The 25,677-nt window shown below is 42.8% G+C and overlaps 1 protein-coding gene across 1 annotated transcript in view; it reads left to right on the top strand.

Moving 5' to 3' along the window:
* LOC147706736 (uncharacterized) overlaps positions 1-22,081 on the top strand; it is a 31,318-nt gene extending 9,237 nt beyond the window's left edge. Inside the window, exon 2 of the mRNA XM_086925875.1 lies at positions 17,788-22,081. Within this exon, the coding sequence (XP_086782001.1) occupies positions 18,075-20,303 (2,229 nt within the window). The 5' untranslated portion in view covers positions 17,788-18,074 and the 3' untranslated portion in view covers positions 20,304-22,081. The remainder of the gene's footprint in view (positions 1-17,787) is intronic.
* Positions 22,082-25,677: the final 3,596 nt, after the last annotated feature.

Here is a 25,677-nt window from a genome sequence, read left to right as displayed (position 1 = left end):
CTCTAGCAAGTTCCCACGTAATTTTCTCAAACTCCTAAAGTGGAAGGACAACCAGGGTGTTCAATAGTGGACTCCTTACTAGTGTACTACCGGAAATTCTAGACGTATCCTGTCTTACTCTCAGAAAAGGTATACATCTTAATTCCATAACATGTTCACTCGCCAGGAATGTACAGCCTAAAAAACAAACTGCCTTTGAACAGGACCAACGACTCATCACTTTCCCTGGAGTATAGATCTCTCAAAATGCAGCAGCTGAAGCAAAAGTAAATACCGATCATGACTCATAAGTACAGGAAATAAAGCTGTTGCCATCAGGGGACTTGTAGACCAATATGAAGCCAGGGACAGCTTCCTTATCAAGCCCATCAAAAAAGTTAAACCCAAAAACATCTACTCAGCCAGATTTGTGGGCGTCCACTGGGTAGCTCTAGAGCAGGGCATGCGTCTGGCACTGTTGTCCCTCAAGTACTGTTCAGCATACAAATTAGTCTGGTCAACCATCTCGGCCAAAAATACATCATCCATAAACAGAAAAAAACTGCCTAGGCAACATTTTTTCACAATTTACTCTACACCCTGCATAACCACTAAAGGCAGGCAACACCAGCTGCACCATGTTTGGATCAACCCAGTGTCCATCGTTTCCAATAGGAAGCTTGCAGCCCCAGACCGCAATCCAGATGCCTCTTGCTGCATCATCGACGCATCAGTGTCCTCCGCATTTCATCTGCACTGAGAGTAGCTTCATAGTCAGATGGTTCCTCGTGGACAGAATACTCTTTACCAGAATCTTGCACATACTCCTGCATCAGACGCAGTGTCAGCCTCATAATCATGGTCAGAGGAAGATTTAAAAAAGCATACTAACCACCTGCTGAGCAGTAATTCTGTAGCTAGTCCTAATCCTTACTAATAGAGGTAACTTGTCAAACAAGTCAACAACAAACACTTTGTAAAATAAGTAATAAACAAAATAAGTAATAAACAAAATGTGGCTTTATCACAACGACCTATTCACTCCAAAACGATACCAGTAACTTGCCAGAAACAGCTAGACTCACCACCACCTACTCTGCATAAACACAGCAAGGACCAACAATATCCCCCCAAAAAAGAAAAGAAAATATAACCCTGCACAACGCAATACACATTATGCACAAATCCAAAAAGAATTTCATGCTCAATACATAAACCAAATATGCTGCCACCACTTACAAAAAATTCATTCATGCATGACAATAATACTTATTTGGAATAAACACAACAAAAATGTTTATCTTATCAAATGCATACAACTACGCAAACTGCAGATCAACCACTGCCTAAACTGCAAACAAGAATCAAAAGCTTTGCACTAGAACAGGGGTACTCAAAGTACAGCCCGCTGGCCAGTAGCAGCCCGGCAAGCCTTCAGAGGCGGCCAGCGGAGCTTGAGACACATCGCACCTCTGTGTTTTTTTTTTAACTTCAGCAAACACCTCGGGGAGCAGCAGTGCGTAATCAGGGACACTGCTCTGTGGGGGCCGGGTGATTCCGGGCACAGTCAAGAGTGGAGCTGCAGGGGCGCTAAGAGGTGAACAAAGCCTCATTAACAAACAAATGGTTGTTTAAAGACCTGTGAAGTACTGGGGTGCCGGGAGGCTGTGTCAGCCAGGCTGACACACAGGGCAGAGAGGGGGTGGGGGGAGGACAGCAGGAACTGAGAGACCGGTGAGGTGGGAAGGCAGCAGGGTGTGAGAGCCCGGTGAGTTGGGAGGGCAGCAGGGAGTGAGAGCCCGGGTGAGGTGACGGAGGGCAGCAGGTAGTGAGGGCCCGGGTGAGGAGACAGAGGGAGGGATGGAGACAGACAGAGGAAGGGAGACAGACATAGGAAGGGAGACAGACAGAAGGAGACAGACAGAGGGAGGGAGACAGACAGACAGAGGGAGGGAGACAGACAGAGGGAGGGAGACAGACAGAGGGAGGGAGACAGACCGAGGGAGGGAGACAGACCGAGGGAGGGAGACAGACAGAGGGAGGAAGGGAGACAGAGGGAGGAAGGGAGGGAGACAGAGGGAGGGAGGGATGGAGACAGAGGGAGGGAGACAGAGGGAGCTGGACAGTGGGACACAGAGAGAGTGAAAGAGGTAAGACAGAGAGATAGAGGGAGACAGAGAGAGAGGGAAGGAGGGAGCAAGAGAGAGGGAGGGAGAGCTAGGGAGAAAGAGAGAGAGAGAGAGAGAGAAAGAGAGGTGTGTGTATGCTGGTCTGTTGGCTCAGTGGATGAACGCGTCAGCTGCAGGGGCCTATGTCCAACTTCATGGTCACAGTTTTTTTCTTTTTAGCCCCTTCCCCCTCCCCCACTGACCCCGCCTCCACCGGTGCAGCCCTTGGCCACAAACCACACTTTAAATTTGGCCCGAGAGCTCACTATTTTCCGAACCATTTGTTTCTGTTGTGTGTGGTTAATTAAAGCCTTTACACTCACTGAAAGAAACATTAGTTTGCCATAGCATTAATATACAACGTACAATACTTTTTTAAGTACTCAAATTAAAATAGGAAAAATAAAGATCTGAGATAAAAGTGCATAAAGCCTGGGAGGCTTTACTCACATCAGCAATATATGGTGGCTCCTGGTGGACCTACTACCTGAAAGTCTAAAGATGGGGGTGGGACCTTGTAGAGTAGCACGCGCAGATACTTTCCTGTTTCCTCTGCTTTGGAATAGTGTCAAGCTGTACTCAAATCCGTCCAAATTATTACAAAAGTGAGCCCACCGCTGAGCTGATGCAATACTGCAGTTTTATTAACATTTTCTGGGCACCGCCTCACCCATAAAAATGCGCACAAAGGGCAGATATAAGTCCACGAATCAAGAACCTGCCAATTGAGAGTTCTCCTGCACAAACAGGAAAAATATCCCCAATTTGTACGGGGAAATAGCCCAATCTGACTATACCTCTTTGCCCGTGTCTTCATGCCAGACGGAGCCTTAGTCAGATGCACTTGCACTGCTTGATACATCGCTGCCTCCTTATTTGTGCCTATTTCTTGGCAAAGTTGAATGTGCTCTCCACTTCCGGACCCCAGATAAGTCACAGATCACATCCACGCTTGCCGCCTGCTTGGAAGGGACTAGAGGACCATTTACTTAACGAGGCTTTGTTGTTCTTTCACTCGAGATTCAATAATAACAACTCGTCCGGTTTTATGCCGGGGTCACACATAGTAGTGCCTGCTGTGCAAGAAGCGCGTCACCAGTGTTCACATTGATAATTGCTATCGTTGCAGTGTATTCTTTACACGTGGGTCTAAGCCCGTCTTCACCACGTTCACACGCTGTGTTGTCTTAGTCCATTCTTTATTATTGCTTGCGCTTTTATAACTGACAGAGCTTTGAAACAATTGGGAAGTATCCCTGATCCTCGCAGCATTTTTTAATGTTAGCCCTGTGTGAGAAGGGGCGGCGGAAGGAGTGTGCAGTACAGCATGTATTTATTTACTGTAGTATAAAGCTTATTGCCCCTGCAAGTCCAGCCAATGACTGTACCAGCAGAACTACTAACATCACACTGCTACAAGTGCGACTAGTCAGGCCATTCCAGATACCCAAAGCTGCTACAATGGCTTGAGCAGAGGTATTAGTCGTTTCTAATGTATATCCTATTAATAATACACATTTGTTCTCATGTCTAAATTAGACTAACTGTGTGGCAGACAGTCATAAGTGTCGATGTTGATAATTCTGCCGAACGCCGAAAACCACAGTCTCAAATTATGCACAGGCAGCCGCTGAACAAGCGTCCCTCAACAGATAAAACAGGCAAAACACATTTTCCTTTCACAAGCAGAAATTTACAGTGGAGAGACACCAGAAAGTCACTCGAGTTGAGCACACAGAACAGCTACATAACAGGCGCTAGAACTGAAACAGTACACTCATTAGGTGAGCAAGCTTCTGCCACCTAAAGTCGGTAAAGAACAGACAGCAGCAGTGCAAGAGTACCAAACGCACAATAGGAACAGCACAACCATGCACCTTCTGTTGCACTCACAAAAGAGGCTCAGCCTAAGTACAGCAGTGACATATGCACATTTACAGAACGTGACCACCTCGCCGTCACAATAGACCGTATGCTCCATTCACTTCAGCAGCCACGGCAGTATTATATAGGTGAACTCGACCCAAAGGTATTGCAGCTATATGTGAGCTGGGTGAGTGGGGGACACACCATATTTAGATATTGGCTCCTATGGCAGAGGCCGCCATAAGTACCCACATGTAAACAACGCATACAATTCAAAATATGTGCTGTGAGCCATTCTTTTGAGAGACACCAAATGAAGTGCCAAACAGCGCTTAGCGCACACAACATGTGTAAGGGTGCTATATCGATGATACAATGCAGTGCAACACACTCTAAGCAGGAGAGGGGTAGCGACTCTGGAACACAGACTGTAACTTCCAACTTGCTGAGTGACCAATTCATGCTTTCATTTAAAACAAGCATTTGCAATGCAATAGGTCTCGCATTTACGCAAGTTTGAGCTAATGACATTGCAAATAACAATGCCTTTTATTTTTGATTTCATTTTTAAAACCTAAATAAAGGGCTTTGTCATTTACAATGCCAATAGTTTAAACTTGCATAAATGCGAGACCTATTGCATTGCAAATGCTTGTTAAATCTGAGCTGCAGAATCAAAGGACAATGGAAAGTATTTCATGACTGTATTAAGCTTCAGAAATGTAGAGCAGTATACCATTTCAGAAGAAAAATGGAAGCACTTTTTTAACGTTAGTCCCTAGAGGTATTTATGTATATCGTTGTTTAACAAAATATAAAAATGTAGGAAAAAAACCCATAAAATAGAAAATATTCTGGACTGGTTGCTCTGTGGACAAATACATCCATTGTAGGGCCCCGTGTTTGACTTAATGGAACCTGGTTCAAATCCTGGCCCATCCATCCACTCAGCCTTTCATCTTCTGAGGTTTAAAAGACGAGTGCCAAAGAGTCGGAAAACAATAAATATCAGTTGTTCAGCAGTGTGGTGCTCTTGCTCTTCGGGGCGAAAATACACTTTCCAAAATACACGTTCTGTTCTGCTCATCCAACGTGTCACTTTGTATTATGCTTGTAGAGCGTCAATCTGGTGGCACATATGAACACTTGTAAATCATGTCGTCCGAAGCTCCTAGTGATATTGTAGGGTAAATTATGAAAAATTATCCGTACTGTGAAAAGGTGCTGGCTGCCACAAACGATTCTCTGTAATTTATACCTATATACACTGCTTGGTCTGGACAGATTGTGACATTCTGGCATTCATCTCTTCTGCACCTATCATGATCGCCCTGTTATCCACTTTAAATGTTATACGGTGTGGTACAAACCATGGTTGGGGCCTGATAAGAAAGCAAGCAATAATAAAAGCAAAGCGTTTCATAAACACCGATAAAACACTGTTTCAGTTGTTTTTTATGGCACGAAAATGAGTAACCACTGAAAAGCACTGTGTTTTTTGAGGTAATGAAATCACTGGAAAACACTGAGAAACCACCAGAATTTACCAAAAACAGAAATTGAAAACAGGAAAGGCTACTTGTGTAGTATCCCAATGTCCCCGAAAGCGATGGCCCCATTTATGACAGTGACCTATGGTTTTTTTATGGCATGGGGATTGGGGGATTGTTATGAGAACGTGTTATGCCTAGAATGTTCAAATGCTGGAGCGCTGGAATGTGGGGCCATAGCATAGTTGGGAGAACTGTAGAGGCGGCTAAAAAGAAAAGATGTGTTGCTGATGCCATGGTTTGAGCCTTGAAATAAAGAATATAAATTCTTAACTGCGCATGGATTCGTAACCTAACAAAGTGTCAACGAGTGGCTCACACCAAACAGGCTCGCAGGATTCGCTTATCGGCCAATTCAAGGAACCGTAAGACTAGAATAATCTAAGGGCACTAAGCTGCTACCGTCTTTGGGCCTCAGCCTACATTTACCAATATTTTACAAGGTTTGGGGCCTTTTCTATTGCTGTTGCTAGCCTGTGTTAAATCTTTAATAAAGTACTGTTACATTGGGTTGCTCCTTTGAAAGGTTTATTGATCTCGCGCAGCTCTGGCACATCTTCTTGAGTAGGATTCCAAGCTCCCCCCTGCTTGCACACGCGCAGTGTTGTAACACCTTCCCCTTCAATTGCCGTACCCTATAAGAAACGAGGTACTCGCGCTCAGGATCGTGCATAAGGGTGGCCATTTTGGAGAGGGCATTTTACCTTCATTTGCGGTGATACGCACACAATGCTGGTATGCGTGTCAGTGAGAGTAAGAAGGACAAGTAACTTTGACACGCTCGCCTGGTGCTTAGTATGTTCTTTGGTCTAAAAGATTGAAAAATAAAAAGCAATTTTGATGAATTAATTCAATCACAAGACTAAAAATTTAAGTTTCTAGTCTGTTGGTCAAATTATTCAGTTTATCAGGTCTCAGTACTGGCACTTGTTTTGGTTGATTAAGATTTTCATAGCACACTAGTGATTCCTGGGATCAGAGACATGCGTACCGGGTATTTAACACGTGCCAATGGTTCCTCATTAAACAGTGACACCAACTCCAGAGTTTTCAAGCAAGTAACTTACATTTCAAAAGGTGACAGACACACACAACAGTATCCTGAGGGAACTTATGGTTTTCAAAGCATGCTAGTAACTCCAAGGGTTAGTGATGCATACTTAGGGTACTTAAAGCATGCCAGTGGTTTCATTCAGAATGGTGATAAGCACTCCAGTAATTTCAAGTGTGTTGTTCATAGTTCACCAGTGACTTGGAGGTATCAGGGTAGGAGAGAGTGGTATACTCGTGCAAATAACTGTTAGCAAGTTGTATTGATGACTTTTGTATAAAAACTGAAAAGTAACTGCTTAGTGTTTTTTTTTATTTTTTGTTTACATACAATTTAAGGTGCTAAGTCTTAGTAACCATATAGCATATCAACTTGGATTTTATGTTTTACGTTTGTTTCTTCTGCATCAATATACGCATTAGAATACCATGGCTAATATGATCCTATATTCACCTCCACCGTTTATGATAACAAAAGGGGCATCAACCTTGAAATGGGAGGAATGGAAAGAGTCTTTTGTGAACAATATTTCCTCATTTGATAATGAAGCTCTTTCACCAGAGAGGAAAACAATCATTTTAATAAATTGCATAGGCCCATGATATTTGAAAACTTACAACCGTATGGAGAAAAACCCTGTTCAAGAAATTTATTTATGCATGCACTAGCAGATCTTGATGCATATTTTTCTTCTAAAGTGGGCAAGGCGATTGATCACTATAATTTTTACCATAGGAAGCAAGGGGATAACAAGGAAATAGAAGATGTCCTTGCTGCTTTGAGGAAATTGGCTCTTGCTTGAATATTTGAGAGGTTGGAGAATGAATTGCCAGGGATCGAGTAATAATTCACTGTTATAATCCCACAGTATAGGATAGACTGTGGGTTCATGGTGAATTCAGCTTACAAAAGGTTGTTGTCATTTTTAGCAAAGCTGAGTTTAGGTCTAGGTGTGCCACGGCAGGTGTCACAGCAATCAAAAAAGATGAAGGAGGAAATGTTGTTAAAACTGTATGGAATAAAATCTATCAAAAAACTGAACAAGAGAGTAACAAGAAGGGGAGGAAGGTTTGGTCCAAATATAAAACAAAACAAAATCCTGGTGCAGGAATGGGAGGAGTGGTCTTAAAGTCAAATGTTATCGTTGTGGCAGTTCCACCAACATGGTGTATGATAAGAGGTGTCCGGTGCTTGTTCAAAAATGCTCAAAGTGTGCATTCATGGGGCATTATTACGAGAGTGTGTCATAAATACAAGGTAATCGAGTGTGTTGTGCAAGAGTGTGTTCAAAGCGATCTCTCTGACTCCGAGAAAGAGGGTCCCCAAGTGTTATATGTTCCAGAATAAGGAGAGTGATGGAGATTCATGGTAATATTAGGAAGAAACCTATGTGTGATATGGTGGCATGTGAAGTGCATGTAGAGTTGGTGGCTGACTCTGGGTCGCCATATACTATTGTTAATAAGGAGGTATAGAATAAACTATTTGAACCAAAAATAGACCCTGTTTTAGAGGAACCGGGCATTTAGTCCTCAAAGAAGAAAATATAAATCTTCTTGGGTTTTGTAAGTTGTTCGAATTCAAAGGCAGGAAGGCAGATTGTAAAATGTATTTGCAAAAAAATTAACCATCAGTTTTAGGATGGTGGGACCAAAGAGAATTAAGCATTTTATCGGATCCCAATAGTTCGGATCTTGTGTTGATGGTTCACGATGTCAAACAGGAAGCGCTCGGATTAGAGAAGGACATTTTTTGTCTGTGTCTGTGGTGAGGGTGGTGGATTCTAGCGATTCGTCCACTGGGTCATGTTAAAAGATGACGTTTTTTCCCCTGTGTACGTGAAGTGAGAAACATTACCCGGAGCGTCAAGGAGGTGATACCAGAATTGAATAGTTTGGTGGAATCTGATAATATTGAACACATAGAATCATCAGTTTGGGTAGTCCCCTTGGTGGTAGTGTGAAAGGTGAATTGACACATTTATGTGCAGATTTAAGGGAATTAAATAAAAACATATTTGTGCATTAATGAATTACTGTTTGTAACAAAGGGAATGGAGTGGTTTTCCACTACTGATCTCACCTCCGCATACCACCAAGTACTTTTACACAAATAAAGTAGGCACCTCACTGCTCCTATTACACCCATTGGCTGTTTCCAGTTCAAGAGAGTACACACTGTCCCGGCCTCTGCCGTGGCTATATTTAAGTGGTTAATGTACCAGTTATGTGAAGAAAATAAGAAAATAGGTAAAGTCAAATTCTTCCAAGATGGCATTTTAAAATGGGCAAAGACGGCACAATATGATGAGTTGAGAAACATGTTTAGAATTCTGAAGGGGTATGGATTAACAGCTGGAATGTCTACATGCTAATTTGCAAGGAGCAAAGTTACATATTTGTGGCACGAGATTAGGCATCACACCCAAGACAGAACTAGTAGAGGCCATAAAGCTAGCCCCATCCACCCAATGTAAAGATGAGGTATATTCCTTTTTAGGAGTGGTGGAATTCTATTCCAAACTTGTATACACTTCCTCTAACAAGATGTACCCAGTTAGGCAGCTACTAAAAATAAAGACTGTCAATTGGGTGGTCAGAAGAGTGTCAAAAAGATTTCTACAGTATCCAAAATTACATTTGTAGGCCTCCAGCATTGCAAGGATTTGATCCGAGTTGCAAAGCTTTATCGCCACTGATGCCAATGGCAAGGAACTTGGAGCAGTGTTATTCCAGGTTCAAGCAGATAAAATGTGAATGCAGATGGAACAGAACAGGTTGTTGTGCTCGATTCACAAGCTTTAACTTGTATGAAGGAAAAAATACTCCGTAATTGAAAAGGAAACCCTCTGATGTATGTGGGGTATTGAACATTTTAGGCAGTTCATATGGGGGAACTAAAGTTGTGGTGAGGAGCGAGCGCCAGCCTTCGATCAAGGTTCTTATCTCACATGGTCTTGACCTGGTTATCATTGGGGAAACATTGTTGTCTATGCAATTGTTGGATTACACATAAGAAGTCAGTTCTGTTCCAGAGGCTAGTAACAAAAGCACAGATTTTTTAAGTAGACTGTAATTACCTGTAAACGAGAATACTATTAGTGAATGGGATGAATGTATAGTAGCATTGGTGTTTCCTGAGGAACTAAAGAGCATTGATGCTAAAACATGGTTGACATGCCAATAGCAAGACCAGGCACTTAACTAACATCATGGAATATGTTAAGGAATTATGGCCAAATAAGGTGGTTTTGGAGAAGGAGTTTACAGTACTTTGGGACGTTAAAAATGATTTGTCAGTAGAGGAAGGATTCCTTAGGAGGAAGATTTAATTCCAGCCAGGATCTTGCATGAAAAAGATTTCAAATTATGTCACGAGGGTCACTACAAAAACTAGTTGATAACATTTTTATGTAAGATCCTGTAAAAACTAAAGCAAGAGTTAAGCAATCTTATTGGTGTCCAGATCACTTCCTGATTCCCCTGCCCTAGGAAATCCCTGACCCCCCCCCCCCCCTCCTTCTAATTCAACCTCCAGCCGGTAACGTAACTGGTCTAAGCTTCCCAGAGAACAATGGAATTATTGGATTAAGAGCTCCCTAGATGACGTACTTCTCAAGAGGCACACCCACAAAAAATGTAGCGCAAAGCTTTCCCCATGGTACTCTCCGAAGTTACGGAAAGTCAAACAACACTGCAAAAGGTTAGAGAGGAAATGGAGACCTAACTATGCAGATTCTAGAAAATCTGAATATAGGGAGGCAATAAGAACCTATAAAAGGCGAAATCAAAGCCGCCTTTTACGAGGAAAAAACTAATGCAGCCTCTTATTCTCCTAAGGAAATTTTTCGGAGTGCCAAAACCCTTTCAAAACTACCCAAGAAACAACCAATCCTGGACGATGCCTTGTCCTGTTGTAACAACTTAGCGGAATTCTTCCACCAGAAAATACAAAATATATACTTTACCTTTTCACCCACTCAGTCCCAACTAACTCTTGCCCCTAACACTGTCTCAGGATATGGAACTCAAGCTACATTGGAGCTCCTCCCCCTTTGGACTTTGTAAGTTTAGACCCTATCATGCACCGAGTGAAATCGGGCTCCCTCTCAGACCCTGCGCTCCGTGCCTTGTTCCCAGTCATATCAAACATCTTACCAACATTCCTTGACCTGCTTAACGCCTCCATTTCCTCTGGAGTGGTGCCCCCGGCATGGAATTGCGCTATGGTAAAGGCTTTCTTAAAGAAACTCAAACTTGACCAGGATAACTTGGGCAACTATCACCCTATCTCCCTCCTTCCTTGGTTGAGTGAGATTTTGGAAAAGCACATTAACTCAGTTCTGGTAGAGTTTTTAGAAACCAACAATCTCTACTTCATCCTTCACAGAACGGCTTCCGTCCCCACATGGGACCGAAATCGCCCTCCTTGCAGTAACAGAGGAGGCTAGGAGGGGATCAAGGGGGTTCTGCAGCAGTCAGACTTCGTGACCTCAGTGCCGCACTTGACACTAAACCACGATACACTGATCCTTAGACTTGGGAACGTGGGAGTGTCAGGCAGTGCCATCGTCTGGATACAATCCTTCATAGGTGAACGATCTTTCCGTAAATAAAATCATAAATCCGGTATTTGTAAAGCGCAAACTCCTGTGGGCCGTCGTGGAAATTAAGTGAGCTATTGCTCAGAGTCACATGGTGCTGAGCTGATCCGGAGCCGGGGATCAAACCGCAATCCCTGGGATCTGAAGTCAGCTGCCCTGGCCACTGCACCACACCTCTCCATGGGCAGTGAAGGAGTTTTTGTTTCCAAATGTATGCTCCTCAGCTGTGGTGTGCCTCAGGGCTCCTCCCTGAGCCCCACACTGTTTAATATCTACATGTGTCCTCTGGCAGAGATTGTCCGTCCATTTGGCATAAAAATCATTACCTATCCTGATGACACTCAGCTCGTGGTGGCATTAAACCACCCAGAGAAGTCACCAAGCGACCTAGGAAGTTGCCTAGAGGAGGTAGCCAAATGGAAGGAACTCTCTTGCCTAAAGCTCAATGAGGACAAAATCAAGCTTATGCTTCTCGGGAACTCTCCTTCTTTTAACTTGGAGCTACTCTGGCAGAAATGCCTTGACCCTGCTCCAGTCCACAAAGACCAGATTAAAATCCTCGGTTTCTGGGTGGACCGCTCCCTTAGTTTTAACTATCAAGCGGCAAAACATTCAGCCCCGATTCTAGGGCCTGCTGAGGATGTTACGCAAAATACTCCCCCTTCTCCCATTTCAGGCAAAAAAAAAAAATTATGGTCCAGGATCTTATTCTATCCTGCCTGCACTATGGGAACGCCCTGTATCTAGGAGCCTTCAATCCACCACACGCAAGCTCCAGATTATTCAAAACTGTGCAGCTCACATGTTCCTCCAGACCCCTCATCGACAATCTGCAATTCCAGCACTGAGGAGCCATCACTGGCTGCTGGTCAGGGAAAGAATCCAATTCAAAGCCATGTGTACTACACGTTGGGCCTTCAGGTGCAATGGCCCAGCAGTCAGCCGATCCCTGATAACTCTCTACCAACCTACTAGACACCTCCGCTCAGCGTCTTCTTCCCTCGCCCTACTTCCTAGAATAAAGAGAGCTAGATGTGGCGGACTCTCCTTTTCCTATAACTCTGCCAAGCTATTGAGTGCTCTCCCCCCTCCCCCCACACACACATACGATCGGAGCCCAATCTCCTACCCTTTCTCAAACACTTAAAAACACTGCTTTTTAACAAATGCTTCTAAACCGCCGAGTTTCTCCCTTTCTGTCCGCATTCGTCTGCAGCGCTGGGATGCCTCAGGGTAGCTATCGCGTTATATGTTGTTTCATTTCATTAATTTTAGATGCTGATGGAGAAATTTAAAGGATTGTGAGTGTGTGAGAAATGTATGAATTCGGACATGGCCATGGTTACATTTATCCCATCCTTGCATCCCGCGGAGCTTCCTTGAATGCCATGGGAGAGGATGGATGGATATTGTTGGATGGGATTTGTATGGGAGCTATAAACTCGTTTTGGTAGCCATTGACCACTTCTCAAAATGACCTGAGATCAAAATAGTAAGGAAAGCAGATGCAGAGGAAGAGGTGACGTTTTTAGAAGATATTATTTGTAGAGAAGGGTTGCCCAAAGTCTGTGTAAATGATAATGGAGTATACTTTTTCTGATATTTCCAAAAACCTTATGACCACTGAAGCACAAAACCACTGCCCTTTATCAGCCCAAATGAAATTGTAGAGTGGAATGTTTCAATAGGGTGATTAAAGGCATCATTGAATTGGCAAACAGCAATCACTTAAATTGTGAGGAGGAATTGTTTAAAACAGTAGGAGCCATTGGAATACTCAAAATAACTCTACAGCACATATACTTTTTGAATGAATGCAGGGGAAAACCCTTTGCACCAAAGACAACATGGGTTGATTACGTAGGACCGGAAAGGTGGATTGGTCACCCGTGGTGGTAGGAGAACGGATGAAAATGAACCAAGTGAAGTATAAACATAAATATGATTCTTTACATGGTGCGACTAAAGTCAACTTTAAGGTTGGAGATTTTTTGAAAGTGATAAAAAGAAGACTGGTCAGGAAAGGTGAGAGCAGATTTTCTGATCCCTTACGAGTTAAAAAAAAATGTATGCCCCTCCGCATTGTTGAGTGAAGGTAAGCTAAAAGAGTGTCATTATTGAAGCATGGTGGTATTAACAGTGGCTACGTAAGGAAAGGAAGAAGGATCTCAATTCTAAGGCAAGATGATATGATTGGGTCTGATATTAGCAGGAGAGAGGAAATTCAGGATCCAGGAGAATCATTTAATGATACCCAGGGAAGCCCAGGATGATGAAACAGATTCTAGGGAAACTCTTCAGAGAGGAAATTCATACTACAGAACGTCTGATACCTAGTTTAGGAAGACCATTTGTGATGCCTGGACGCTTTGACTTTGTAGCTATTGTATACTGATGGGTATTTAGAGTTTTGTACCTAGTCTTTTCAATGTACTCATTTTCCGGTACTATTGAGGGGATTTTCTGTCAGCAGTTCTTTTTAGTCTTTCAGATGTCTCATCCTACTTAAAGTAGCATATATTAAGTTTATTGTTTTGCATAGTTTATTTAAACAAATTCTTCTAGTATTAAAAAGCTGTTTCTTGTTTTATTTAAGCTTGCATAATTCATTTGCTTTATTTCCAAATGTTGGCATTTTTGTTTTAATTAAAAGGTAGGTTTTTTGGTGTTTATGGCATGAGGATTGAAGGTTGTTATGGAAACATGTTATTCCTAGAATGCTCATTAGCAGGAATGTAGGGTGAAGGGTAGATACAGTTGAAGAGGGAAGATGTGTACCTGATGCCAGGGTTTGAGTGTTGGGATAAAGAATATAAATGTATCACTGTGTGTGGGTTCTTAACTTAACAGCTTCTACTTGCATCCCTTTGCTGCTTGTTGTCTTGCACCATAGCCCACGTGTTAAAGAGGCACCACACAGGGGCCCAATGTGTTTCATAAGATTTACTCAGCCATTCCATGAAAGGCAAAATTTCAAGGTGCATGATTACAGTTTTGATAACATGTACTGAAGAGAGGAGCCTGTAGTGAATGTAGGGTGGCTAACTGTTCTGCATGTTACAATCATGATCTGCAATGGTAGCCTCTGTCCTGCTGCCTGCACAGAGTTGTGCAGGATGCGCAAAGATCTGCATTTTGGTTCCCCACTTCTTATTAACTCTGATTCCACCTAAATCAAACAGTTTGTTAAGTAGGATCATGAATGCAGCACACAACTGCTTGCTGCAAAGTATATACATATATCATCATGTTACATTTTGGTGAATAGACCATGTGATTGGAAACTTCACACCTCAATTGGGAATATCAATTTCATTTTGTAAATGTCTTCATTTTGTTAATCACAAAATGTTGCTTTGGGGACATTCTAGCCTTTAATTGATAGAGGCAGCCTTTTTTGTACTGTGTAGAATAGAACCTTGAGTAATGATTTTCATATTCATAGTTATTTTTGTTGTAAGGTGGGAACTTACAACAAATACACATTTCAATATTGAAAATCCGCAATGCGCAGAAAGGACTGCATACTAGCACTGTGAGGCAAAATATCAAACTCTGTTCCTCCATACTGATCTAATCAAGTGCTTATGGGTCTCAATTCAAGATGATTGCAGCATTACAGGGAATTCTGTCCCTGCTCTGGCAGACCATAGCTTGAAGTGGGAGCTCCATCAGATCCAGACGTGTTGACTCTGCACTCTGATCCATCGGCTTATCACAGTGCAGATGACCATTGAAATAATTTCTGTACACCCCAATTGGCCCATCTCCAAGCAGGAAAAAGGAATCCCAAGGCAAAAAAGTACAGATGTTGGCTGGGCCATAAGGGAATGAGGCTTTATTTTTGCTGCAGCAAAGATTTCCTTTTGCTTCATGTGAAGAGGAATGTCATTCTAGAAGTTAGTTGAAATGGCGCTAATTAATTACATGTAACGTAGTGTCTGTTCATCTATCTTGAGGCATATTGAATGTCTAATAGCCTCTTTGTCCTTCATATCTTTATAGTGTTTTCAAGGTTTTAGTACGATTAACTTGTACATGCAGTCAGGGGGACCATTTCGAAAACCGGGGTCATACCTTGCTAGTCCCATTGTAGGGACCACTGACGCTGAATCGCTCCCCTCCGCCGCCGCAAAAGCCACACCATCGGCCGCAGCGGGAGGGGCGCGCTCGCTACGGGACTCTATTTCCCAGGAGCCCTAGCGGCGGAGCATGCCGCCACACCTCAGTCCTGCGCCAGGAGGCGCTACAAAAAAAGGCCAGCCCCGGTGGAGCGGGGGACCATTTCGAAAACCGGGGGCATACCTTGCTAGTCCCATTGTAGGGACCACCGACGCTGAATCGCTCCCCTCCGCCGCCGCAAAAGCCACACCAGCGGCCGCAGCGGGAGGGGCGTGCTCGCTACGGGACTCTATTTCCCAGGAGCCCTAGCGGCGGAGCATGCCGCCACACCTCAGTCCTGCGCCAGGAGGCGCTACAAAAAAAGGCCAGCCCCGGTGGAGCGGGGGACCATTTCGAAAACCGGGGGCATACCTTGCTAGTCCCATTGTAGGGACCACCGGCGCTGAATCGCTCCCCTCCGCCGCCGCAAAAGCCACACCAGCGGCCGCAGCGGGAGGGGCGTGCTCGCTACGGGACTCTATTTCCCAGGAGCCCTAGCGGCGGAGCACGCCGCCACACCTCAGTCCTGCTCCAGGAGGCGCTACAAAAGAAGGCCAGCCCACGCGTCGCGGGATCGCGCGCGGGTCAGCGCCGGGAGAAGCCCGGGACAAGGGCGGGACCATCTAAGGCCATCATAGGCCAGAGGAGGCCGGGTCGGGGCACCCCCTTGGTACTGAACCAAGAAATGAAGAAAAATGACTAAAGGTACAGATACCCATTGACTATTCCCGGTTTTTTACAGGTCCTGCTTAACGGTCACCATAGTCCGGTAGTTGATACTGATTCAGTGTTCACTATTATAAGCTATCACGGTATGACTTGCAAGGGGGGCACTAGAAAACTTTCCTCCCAGAGTAACTTGCTTAGGGGAACAATGGACTATTATATTAAGAGTGCAATACTGCCCATTGCAAGCGAATTAGAGAGAATAGAACGAACCCCAGCTATGGATACTTCTCTCAGTATGTGTTCTCCTCCACAGACTGCTGATACAGCCCCAGCTATAGCATTACTGGAAGAATTAAAAAAAATGTGTATATCCTCGTACGCCCCTGTGGAATTAGGAAATGTGCAAACTACCGCTCCTATCTCCCCTATAGCAACGACTAGTCCTGGGTCCAGTTGTTCATCTCAACTAACTCAAATTCTACAGGGTACTCCCCTCATAACACGACCAATAGCAAATTTATTATCCGCAGTTTCCACCCAGGTGCTCTGCAAGGAAGAGAGATGGGGTCAAACAAACGGGTAGTCAGGCCAAGCAACAAAAACTAAACCCAAATCCCCCACTACCCAATAATCCTAGCACTGCCACATCGGAAGCATCTACCCAGGCTTCCTTACTGGCCTCACTCGAAAATATGATGAAGTCAATTATATCCCCGTTGATTGACAAAATGACTAGCTTAGGGGATAGGCTCACGGGTGTCGGGAAAGCAATAAAGGCTAATTTGTTACTTATAAAAACTATGGGAGGACCCGCACAATTACAGCGTCCAGCCCCCACAGAAACGCCTAATACCACCATACAAAGCAAGACCACCCGTAACCAACTAGTTACCCCACATACGAAAACTTTAAACATCTCGAAAGCTGCCACAACATTACGGAGTTCTTACTCTAGAGTTGGGCCGAATAAAAAAACGTCATTTCAAAAAAGAATAGCGGCTAATTATGACAATATGCCACATAAAACCAACCATCTACATTTGCCACCAGAGGCCGCTCCTATTGTGTGCGTCCTCTCAGGAATACCAGAACTCCCAAAGGGAAAACAAGACAGACATTAGGACCTAAGAAACAAGGTAGTGTTCTGGGTAACCAAAAATAGACCTCTGCCCCCCAATATAGATGGCACTATACTAAGCGTTAGAAGGGTGGGCTGGCTAGGACCTCTCCCAAAAGATACTGTGGGTGATTTGCTACTTGTAAAATTTAGGAATAAATATGTCGTCCCATACCGCCAATCTTGGCAGCCACAAATAGGTGATGGGCCTATATCTATCTGGAGTCTAAGTGAATTCTACCCTAGAACATTATATGTCCCGTCGCAACACCAAAAAGCACAGAGCAACTACCGGATGGGCAGAAGAGGTCTTGTACCTAGTGGTCACTTCACCTCCACGTTCAATTAATTTGATCTTCTTTTTTGCTGCTCATTGATTAGCTGATTTATTCTATTGATTTAATCTTTTCTTAACAGATGTCACCTTCTATGAAATGAAATGTATTGATGTATTGGTGTATATTTATGTACTGTTGTTGCTTTTATGATTTTTTATACTGAAATCGAATAAAGCTAATCAAAGTCAGTCAGTTCCTGTTTGTGTTTTAATGTAAATTAATACAACTTAGCTATGTTTACTGTATTCCCACAAAATTGAGCTTTTTTTCCTCTCTATCTAACAGGTGCCTGACAGACAGCAAGAGAGAAGTTGGCTTTAGTTTTAAACGCTAGATGGGCTTGCCATAAAGAAAGTGCTGATGGGGTTGTCCGGAGGAACATCTTCCCATGCCAGAAATATCCACAAGAAAATTCCTTCTTCACTTTCACATTATAAAGATGCATGGCCTTTTTCCAGTTTGTATATCTGTTAGAACAGGTAAAAGTGGGAGTTTTATGCAGACTTTAAGGAATTAAATGAGCACATTTTTTCCACTATCTTATATGCAACAAATGTGAAGACTTGCTGAAAATGGAGGAACATCTAGTAGTACGTCTGAGGACTAGCGCTAACGAGCAACCATATAAATGTACTGAATGTGACAAGGCCTTTAAGACAAAACGGAGTTTAAAACAGCATCAGGTAACCCACACTGATGAAAGACCATACCGATGTACCGAATGTCAAAAAGCATTCAAATTAAAATGTGTACTTATGGTACATCAGCAAATCCACTCTGGGGTAAAACCATATACATGTACTGAATGTGGCAAGGAATTTAGAACAAAGGACAATCTAACGGTGCATCAGAGAACCCACACAGATGATCGACCACACATTTGTACAGAGTGTGACCAGTCCTTTAAAACAGAAATGAATCTAATACAGCATCAAAGAACCCACTCTGCGGAGAGACCATTTAAATGTATTGAATGTGCCAAGGCCTTTAGGACAAAACGAAGTTTGAAACTGCATCAGATATCCCACACTGATGAAAAACCATACCAATGTACTGAATGTCTAAAGGCTTTCAAATTAAAAAGTGTGCTTACAGTACATCAGAAAACCCACTCTGATGTGAAACCATATACATGTACTGAATGTGCAAAGGCATTTAGAACAAAGGACCATCTAATGGTGCATCAGAGAACCCACACAGATGAAAGACCATACCAATGTACCGAATGTCAAAAAGCATTCAAATTAAAATGTGTGCTTATGTTACATCAGCAAATCCACTCTGGGGTGAAACCATATACATGTACTGAATGTACCAAGGCATTTAGAACAAGGGCTCGTCTAATGATGCATCAGAAAACCCACACGGATAAAAAAAATTATGTTTGTACCAAGTGTGACCGGTTCTTTAAAACGGAAATGATTCTAATGCAGCATCTATGTACCTCCTCTGCAGAGAGGCCATTTAAATGTACTAAATGTGGCAAGGCCTTTAGGACAAAACTAAGTTTAAAATTGCATCAAACAACCCATACTGATGAAAGACCATACCAGTGTACCGAATGTCAAAAAGCATTCAAATTAAAACGTGCGCTTACGGTACATCAGGAAATCCACTCTGGGGTGAAACCATATACATGTTCTGAATGTGCCAAGGCATTTAGACTAAAGGCTCATCTAATGGCGCATCAGGTAACCCACACAAATGAAAAACCCCATGGTTGTACCAAGTGTGACAAGTTCTTTAAAACAGAAATAGCTCTAATGCTGCATCAAAGTATCCACTCTGTGGAGAGATCATTTAAATGTACTGAATGTGACAAGGCTTTTGCACTAAAATCAGCACTAACGGCACATCGGCGAATCCACAGTGGTGAAAAACCATATAAATGTACACAATGTGACAAAACCTTTGGAACAACAAGAGAGCTAATGCTACATGAAAGTATCCACTTTGAGGACAGACCATATGAATGTGGTGAATGTGAGAAGGCTTTCAAGACAAAGCAAGCACTACTAAAACACCAGAGAAGCCATACTGGTGAAAAACCTCATCAATGTACAGAATGTGATATGGCTTTTAAGACAAAAAAATGCCTAAATGTACATCAGAGAATCCACAGTGGGGAAAAACCATATAATTGTACTGTATGTGGCATGGCTTTCAGGACAAATGGGGCAGTAATGGTGCATCAGAGATGCCACTTCGAAGAAAGGCCATTTAAATGTACAGAATGTGACAAGTCATTCAAAGTAAAACAATGTCTAATGCTACACCTGAGAACCCACAGTGAGCAAAAACCTTATAAATGTACTGAATGTGACAAGGCTTTTCGGTCAAACCAGCACCTAATAAGACATAGTTTAACCCACTCCATGGAAAGACCATATGAATGTACTGAATGTAACAAGACTTTTAAGATGAAACCATTGCTGATGCTACATCAGAGAATTCACACTGGTGAAAAACCGCATAAATGTGGCAAGTGTGATCAGGGTTTTATATCAAAGGTTCAGTTAATGCTACATCACAGGGATCACACTGGTGAAAAACCATTTAAGTGTATAGTTTGTAATACGGATTTTAAGACAAAAGGAAGCCTAGTGAGTCATCAGAGAATCCACACAGGTGAAAAACCATACAATTGTACTACATGTGATAAGGCTTTTAGAACTGGTAGTGCATTAAGACAGCATGAAAGAATCCACTCCGATGAAAGACCCTATGAATGTATTCAGTGTGGGAAAGCTTTTAAAAAAAATGCAGTACTAACATTGCACATGAAAATTCACACTGGGTAAAGATCCTATACATGCATGGAATGTGACATAGTTTTCAAGAAAAAAAGATAACTAGAGAAACATCTTGAAACACAAAGCGTTAAAAAACATTATAAATGTATTAAATATGGCCAGGCAATCATATCTAAAGGAAAATTAATGCTACTTCAGTTAATGCATTCTGGTACATCATGAATGAGTAATCATTTTCTATGAGGTGGTCTCATAGACCACAGTGATTTGCCTGCTACTTGCATTGGTAAACCTACACCGGTGCCAGGCACAATGAGACACATTATGCAAAGGCATTAAATCCAAGGAAACCGGTTAAAAAATTGAGCTCCAGAAAATAAATGTTTACTCTAAGAGCACATTATATTTACGTACTTTTCAGCAATCACGTGTTGATCAGAAATGCTCACATTTGTGTCATGTGGTATAAACTACATTCAATTTCAAAGAACTTTTATTCCTGCCCAAGCCAGGGGTTTCGCACACATACAGAAAGAAATATGTAGATCAACTAAAATCAAGGTTCTCTGTAGAAAGGAGTAGATTCTCACACTGTCCTTATGGTAAAATGCTATTCTACAGCTAGACCCAATAGTGTATTTGTTTCTCAACCATTGGAAAATATGTATTATAACTCTTACGTAACAGACAGGCATTTAGGATCATGACCTAGTCATAATAACAACAAGAAGTGACAGTAATAACGGGCACCCATTCCTAGCCAATAAAAAGAAAATCACACAGATACTAGGATTCTAACACAAATAGCTGATGGGTGGTGTGCTTGAACAAATCCTAGCCACTGGTAATTAATTGGGTCGCATTAGAGTTCATAACATTTTTTTGTTCCACTATGCCACTCTAGAAAGGGGAGCAAGGCACACTCTAGAGCGAGGCCGTGGGTAAAAAAACAATGGTTTGGAAGGTTACCCTGCATGATCACCAGTGTCTGAGATCAATTCAAACATTTCTTTCTTCACTTTTTTACAGTATGATCAGGGCCACTTGAATTATGAGATTGTGCGGCTGGAGCACTTTTCGCATAATTGTAGAGTCGCATCCCATAGTTTAAAAAATACAATACTGATTTATTATAGAACCTGCCTTCTTAGATTCAAGTTTTTCAAGTGTCTTCTTGATGCTTTCCTACCTAGAAATTTCAGCTAAATAAATGCCATCTTTGATAGAGTAGTACACATGGAAATTAATCTATCAAGCATTTGTAGAGCGTGCTACTCACCTGTGAGGGTCTCAAGGCGCTAGAGGGGGTGGGGGATGAAGCAGCTACTGATCGAACAGCCAGGTCTTGAGGAGTCTCCTGAAGGTCGGCAGGTACTGGGTCTGTCGCAGGTGGATGGGGAGGGTGTTCCATGTCTTGGAGGCGAGGTGGGAGGATGATCTGCCACCGGTGGTCGTTCTGCGGATGCGTCAGACACATCAATATTCTGTGTTTGACCAGGCTTTCAGTAGAAAGTAATTGCTTTCACAGTACTATAGAATAAGAATAGACAAGCAATTTTTCAATTCACAGATTTTAGAAATCGAAATAGTTCTGGAGGTCAGACCAAGACATTTGGTGCTTAGAGTGTGACAACAAATCTCTTGGAGATTGGACCAACCAATCAGCGGCTTACAATCCTTCAGAAACATTCAGCAAAACTGCAATGTAGGCAGAAAATTGCAGCAGTTGACAGGGGCTCACATCTGTGAATGCTTCAGACACTTTCTGTTTCCTTTCTGATTTGTGTTAGTATGCAGGAGAAATAAGCAGGGCACACTTTTTTTTTTTTTTTGGGCATGCACAAATGTTCACTTTTGTATTCACTTCTCTTTTAAGTAGTTCATATATATATATATATATAATATATGTATATATGTGTGTATACATATTATCAAGGTTGAAGTTTATTACACCATTTAGGTTTGTTTATCACCAGTTCATCACCAGTGTGTTTGTAGGTTTTTTACTTATTTTGAAATAGTTAACATACGTTTTCTCTTATTTCATTAAATTACTATATTACTTTTTCAGGTCTTTTCTCCCAAAAATGTCAGTGTGAGAAATTGGGTTGTTGGTTGAAGGTGGTGCCAGTATTGTTTTTTCAAACATCAGCCACAATCCTCGCCTGGGTGAAAAAAGTCACGAAATTAACTTGTGCTTAACCCTCTGGTAGCTTGGCACAAAAGCTGTCACGCTTCACTTAAAGGCATGTGTTCAGTATTTATGCGGCACTCAAATATAATAAAGTGAAAATACAACACAAGGAAAATCCCAGCGTAACAACAGTTCTCCCATAGTTTTCTGACCTCCAAACATGGGGTCTCCCCTAGATGGCACTTCATTAGATGCTGAAAGCCTCACAAAGGAGTTACCCTTGCCTCCCCTCAGGCGGAATATTATGAGGTATGGGAAGCCATTTGTGCAGCTTTCAGCACCTATAGGAGTGTCATCTCGTGGTAAATTGCCCCAAATCTTCAATGCAGTAAATTTCTAATTTTGGTCTACAGATGCTGAGTGATCGATCCTGTGTTTAGAGGATTAAAAGAATTGGGTACTAAATACGGGGCGCATTGGCCTGAATCGCTGGCATACCAATTTTAACTGTTGTTAGTGGTTATTGAAGGCTATACCATTACTGGATGGTTGTGACTATTCAAATGAATGTGCCCTAAAGAAGTCCATAGATATAGACAAAATGCGTTGGCTGACTCCGCTTTAACGTGTGATATGTTTGAAAAAGAAAATGAAATGTAGAATTGACAATACTTAGAACTTGAAGTTGGGATTTTTTTTCTTCATGGTAATATTTATTGTGTTGCACCTCTACCTCGGATTGGATTATGTCTTTGACCAAAATGTTTCATCCTGGCAGGAGGTGCTTGCAGTGAGTGCATGCAGGCAGAGATTAAATTACTGACACAAACACAGGATAGGTGCGGTTGTTCATGGTCCGATGCTTTGCTTCTTTGGTATATGTCTCTAAATTGAATCCTCACTTGCTGAGTTACATTGGCTCCCAGTGAAGCAGGGGATCCTGTTTAAGGCATTACGCTACCGTTATTAAGCTTTGACAAACAGTGGCCCTTAGTGCATACAGCCTTTCATTCAACCCTATACTCCTGAGGAATCTCAGATCCATAGAGGCGAGTAGGGTCTGTATTCCGAAAGTGTGAGGAGTGCACCTTGGTACAGCTCTTTAAGTTCAAAACTTTGAACTTGCTGCCTGTGTCTCTTCGACGGGCCCCTTTTCACAGAGAGATTGAAAACTTGGCTGTTAAGAAAGAACTGATATGTAACTTTTACGAGGGTGTAGCGCATGCGAGCCTGGATTGCAGCGCTGGGACATTTCACCCCGAAGTAGCTATGTGTCCAGGACTGCAGATAAAGTATTTCTGTTGATTATTAGGTGCTGCTGTTGAGCACCCGAAACTACCAGCTCATATTTAGCACTGCAGTCTACCTATGTTTAAAACACCACTATATAATATAAAGTACAGTAACCTACAATCATGATTGGTTTCACTATTAAAGCACGGTAACCTAGATCATATGTCTCTTTCACTAATTTATAATCTATGTATAATCTACATATCATTTTGTGTATTTTTAAATGCATATTTGGATGACAGAAACTTGCTTTTACTTACTGTGAGGGACGCGCGGTGCAAAGCGCGATCACTGCAGTTACAACAGCGCTGCCCTACTCGGTCGCGATCACGTGACCTGACCTGACCCACCTCACCCGCCATCTTGAGGAGGTAAGGGCTGCGCTCTAGTCCACCAGCCCTCCCGGCCTTCCCGCCCCCCGGATGTATAAAACAGGAGGCACATACCGTCCGCGCAGCGGGCGCGCCGGAGGCAAGCCCGTCTGCGCCCGTCCCCTGCCCAACAATTGTCCGGAGCCTATAAGAAGTATTCCAGCCAAAGCCTACTCGCACTTCGCCCACCTACTAGTACCAGTTGCCTAAACATCAAACCCTCAGAGATCCACAAGGATCTTGCCATCTCTTGCCCCCACTGTAACTGCACTATTCCACTACTACTCCCTAATATTAATATCACAACAACCAAACATGATGAAGGAGCTGTTATATCCATAGCCCTTATCAATGCGCGCTCACTAGGAAAGCACAGGCAGGAAGTCTTTGATCTCATAACAGATTTTAAATTAGATGTACTGTTTGTCACCGAAACCTGGACTGACGATACATCACAGCCAGACCTAGCCATCGCAGTTCCAGATGGATATAAAGCTTACTGCCAGGATAGGCCCAAACAAAGAGGGGGTGGGCTGGCCATAATAGCCAGAGACTCATATCCCGTCAGAACGACCCCTATTCCATCAACCTCCTGCGAGGCCATGCAATTTGCCATTAACTCTTCCCCTCTGTTTAACTTCAAGGGAATACTGATATATCGCCCTCCGGGATCCAAGACGGCCTTCTTATCCAGTATTAACACCATGATGGAATCCGTAGCCACTGAAAGTGCCTTTACGGTTCTAGGCGACCTAAATTTTCATTTAGATCTAAGTCACTTAACTGACTCCGCCGCCCTCATTTCTGATCTAGAAACCCTAGGGCTAAAACAACTTGTTACGTCCTCCACCCACCAAGCGGGCCACATCTTGGACCCCATTTTTTCTAATTTAGAAGGCCTGCAAATAACTAACATCTTGCCTATGCCCTGGACAGACCATTATGCAATTTTCGCAAACATAGCCACTAACAATCATTGCTGTACCAAACCACATCCCACGCCCAAACAATCCTTTAAAGATTGGAAAAACATTAACCATGACGACTTGAAACTAATACTGGAACATACCCGTCCTACGTTGTCCTCAGAACCCAACTTAGCTCTCCAGCAATTTTATAACTGGCTGGGCCAGGCTACAAACCAGTCAGCCCCTACCAAAGAACATTCCGGAAATAGATCTAAACCTACTGCCCCCTGGTACAATGAGAAACTAAGGGCACAAAAACAAATTAATCGTAATAAGGAAAGATTATGGAGAAAAGATTACGACACAGCCAGTAAAATAGCTAATAAGGAAGCCCTGGCACTTTACAAAGCCATGATAGCGAAAGCAAAAAAAGACTATTACAGTGATCAAATCGAGAAAGCCAAGAATTCTAGCAGACAACTATTCCAAATCACTAAAGTACTATCAGGCAACTCCCCCGACCTCACCCCTCCTCCGTCGCAACTTTTATGTGATTCTCTTGCCTCCTTTTTTTTCACCAAAGTAGATGATATCTACCAGGCTTTTTCCGCCAACTCACCTCTGAGCACAGTCAATCCCACTATCCCTTCCCCAGCTAATATGTTCCTCAGCTTCCAACCAGTCACCCCTGACCAAATAAAAACCACATTGTCCAC

This window comes from Lissotriton vulgaris, chromosome 6 (genome assembly GCF_964263255.1).
Source record: "Lissotriton vulgaris chromosome 6, aLisVul1.2, whole genome shotgun sequence".
NCBI lineage: Eukaryota > Metazoa > Chordata > Amphibia > Caudata > Salamandridae > Lissotriton > Lissotriton vulgaris.
This window is presented reverse-complemented; position numbering and strand designations above follow the sequence as displayed.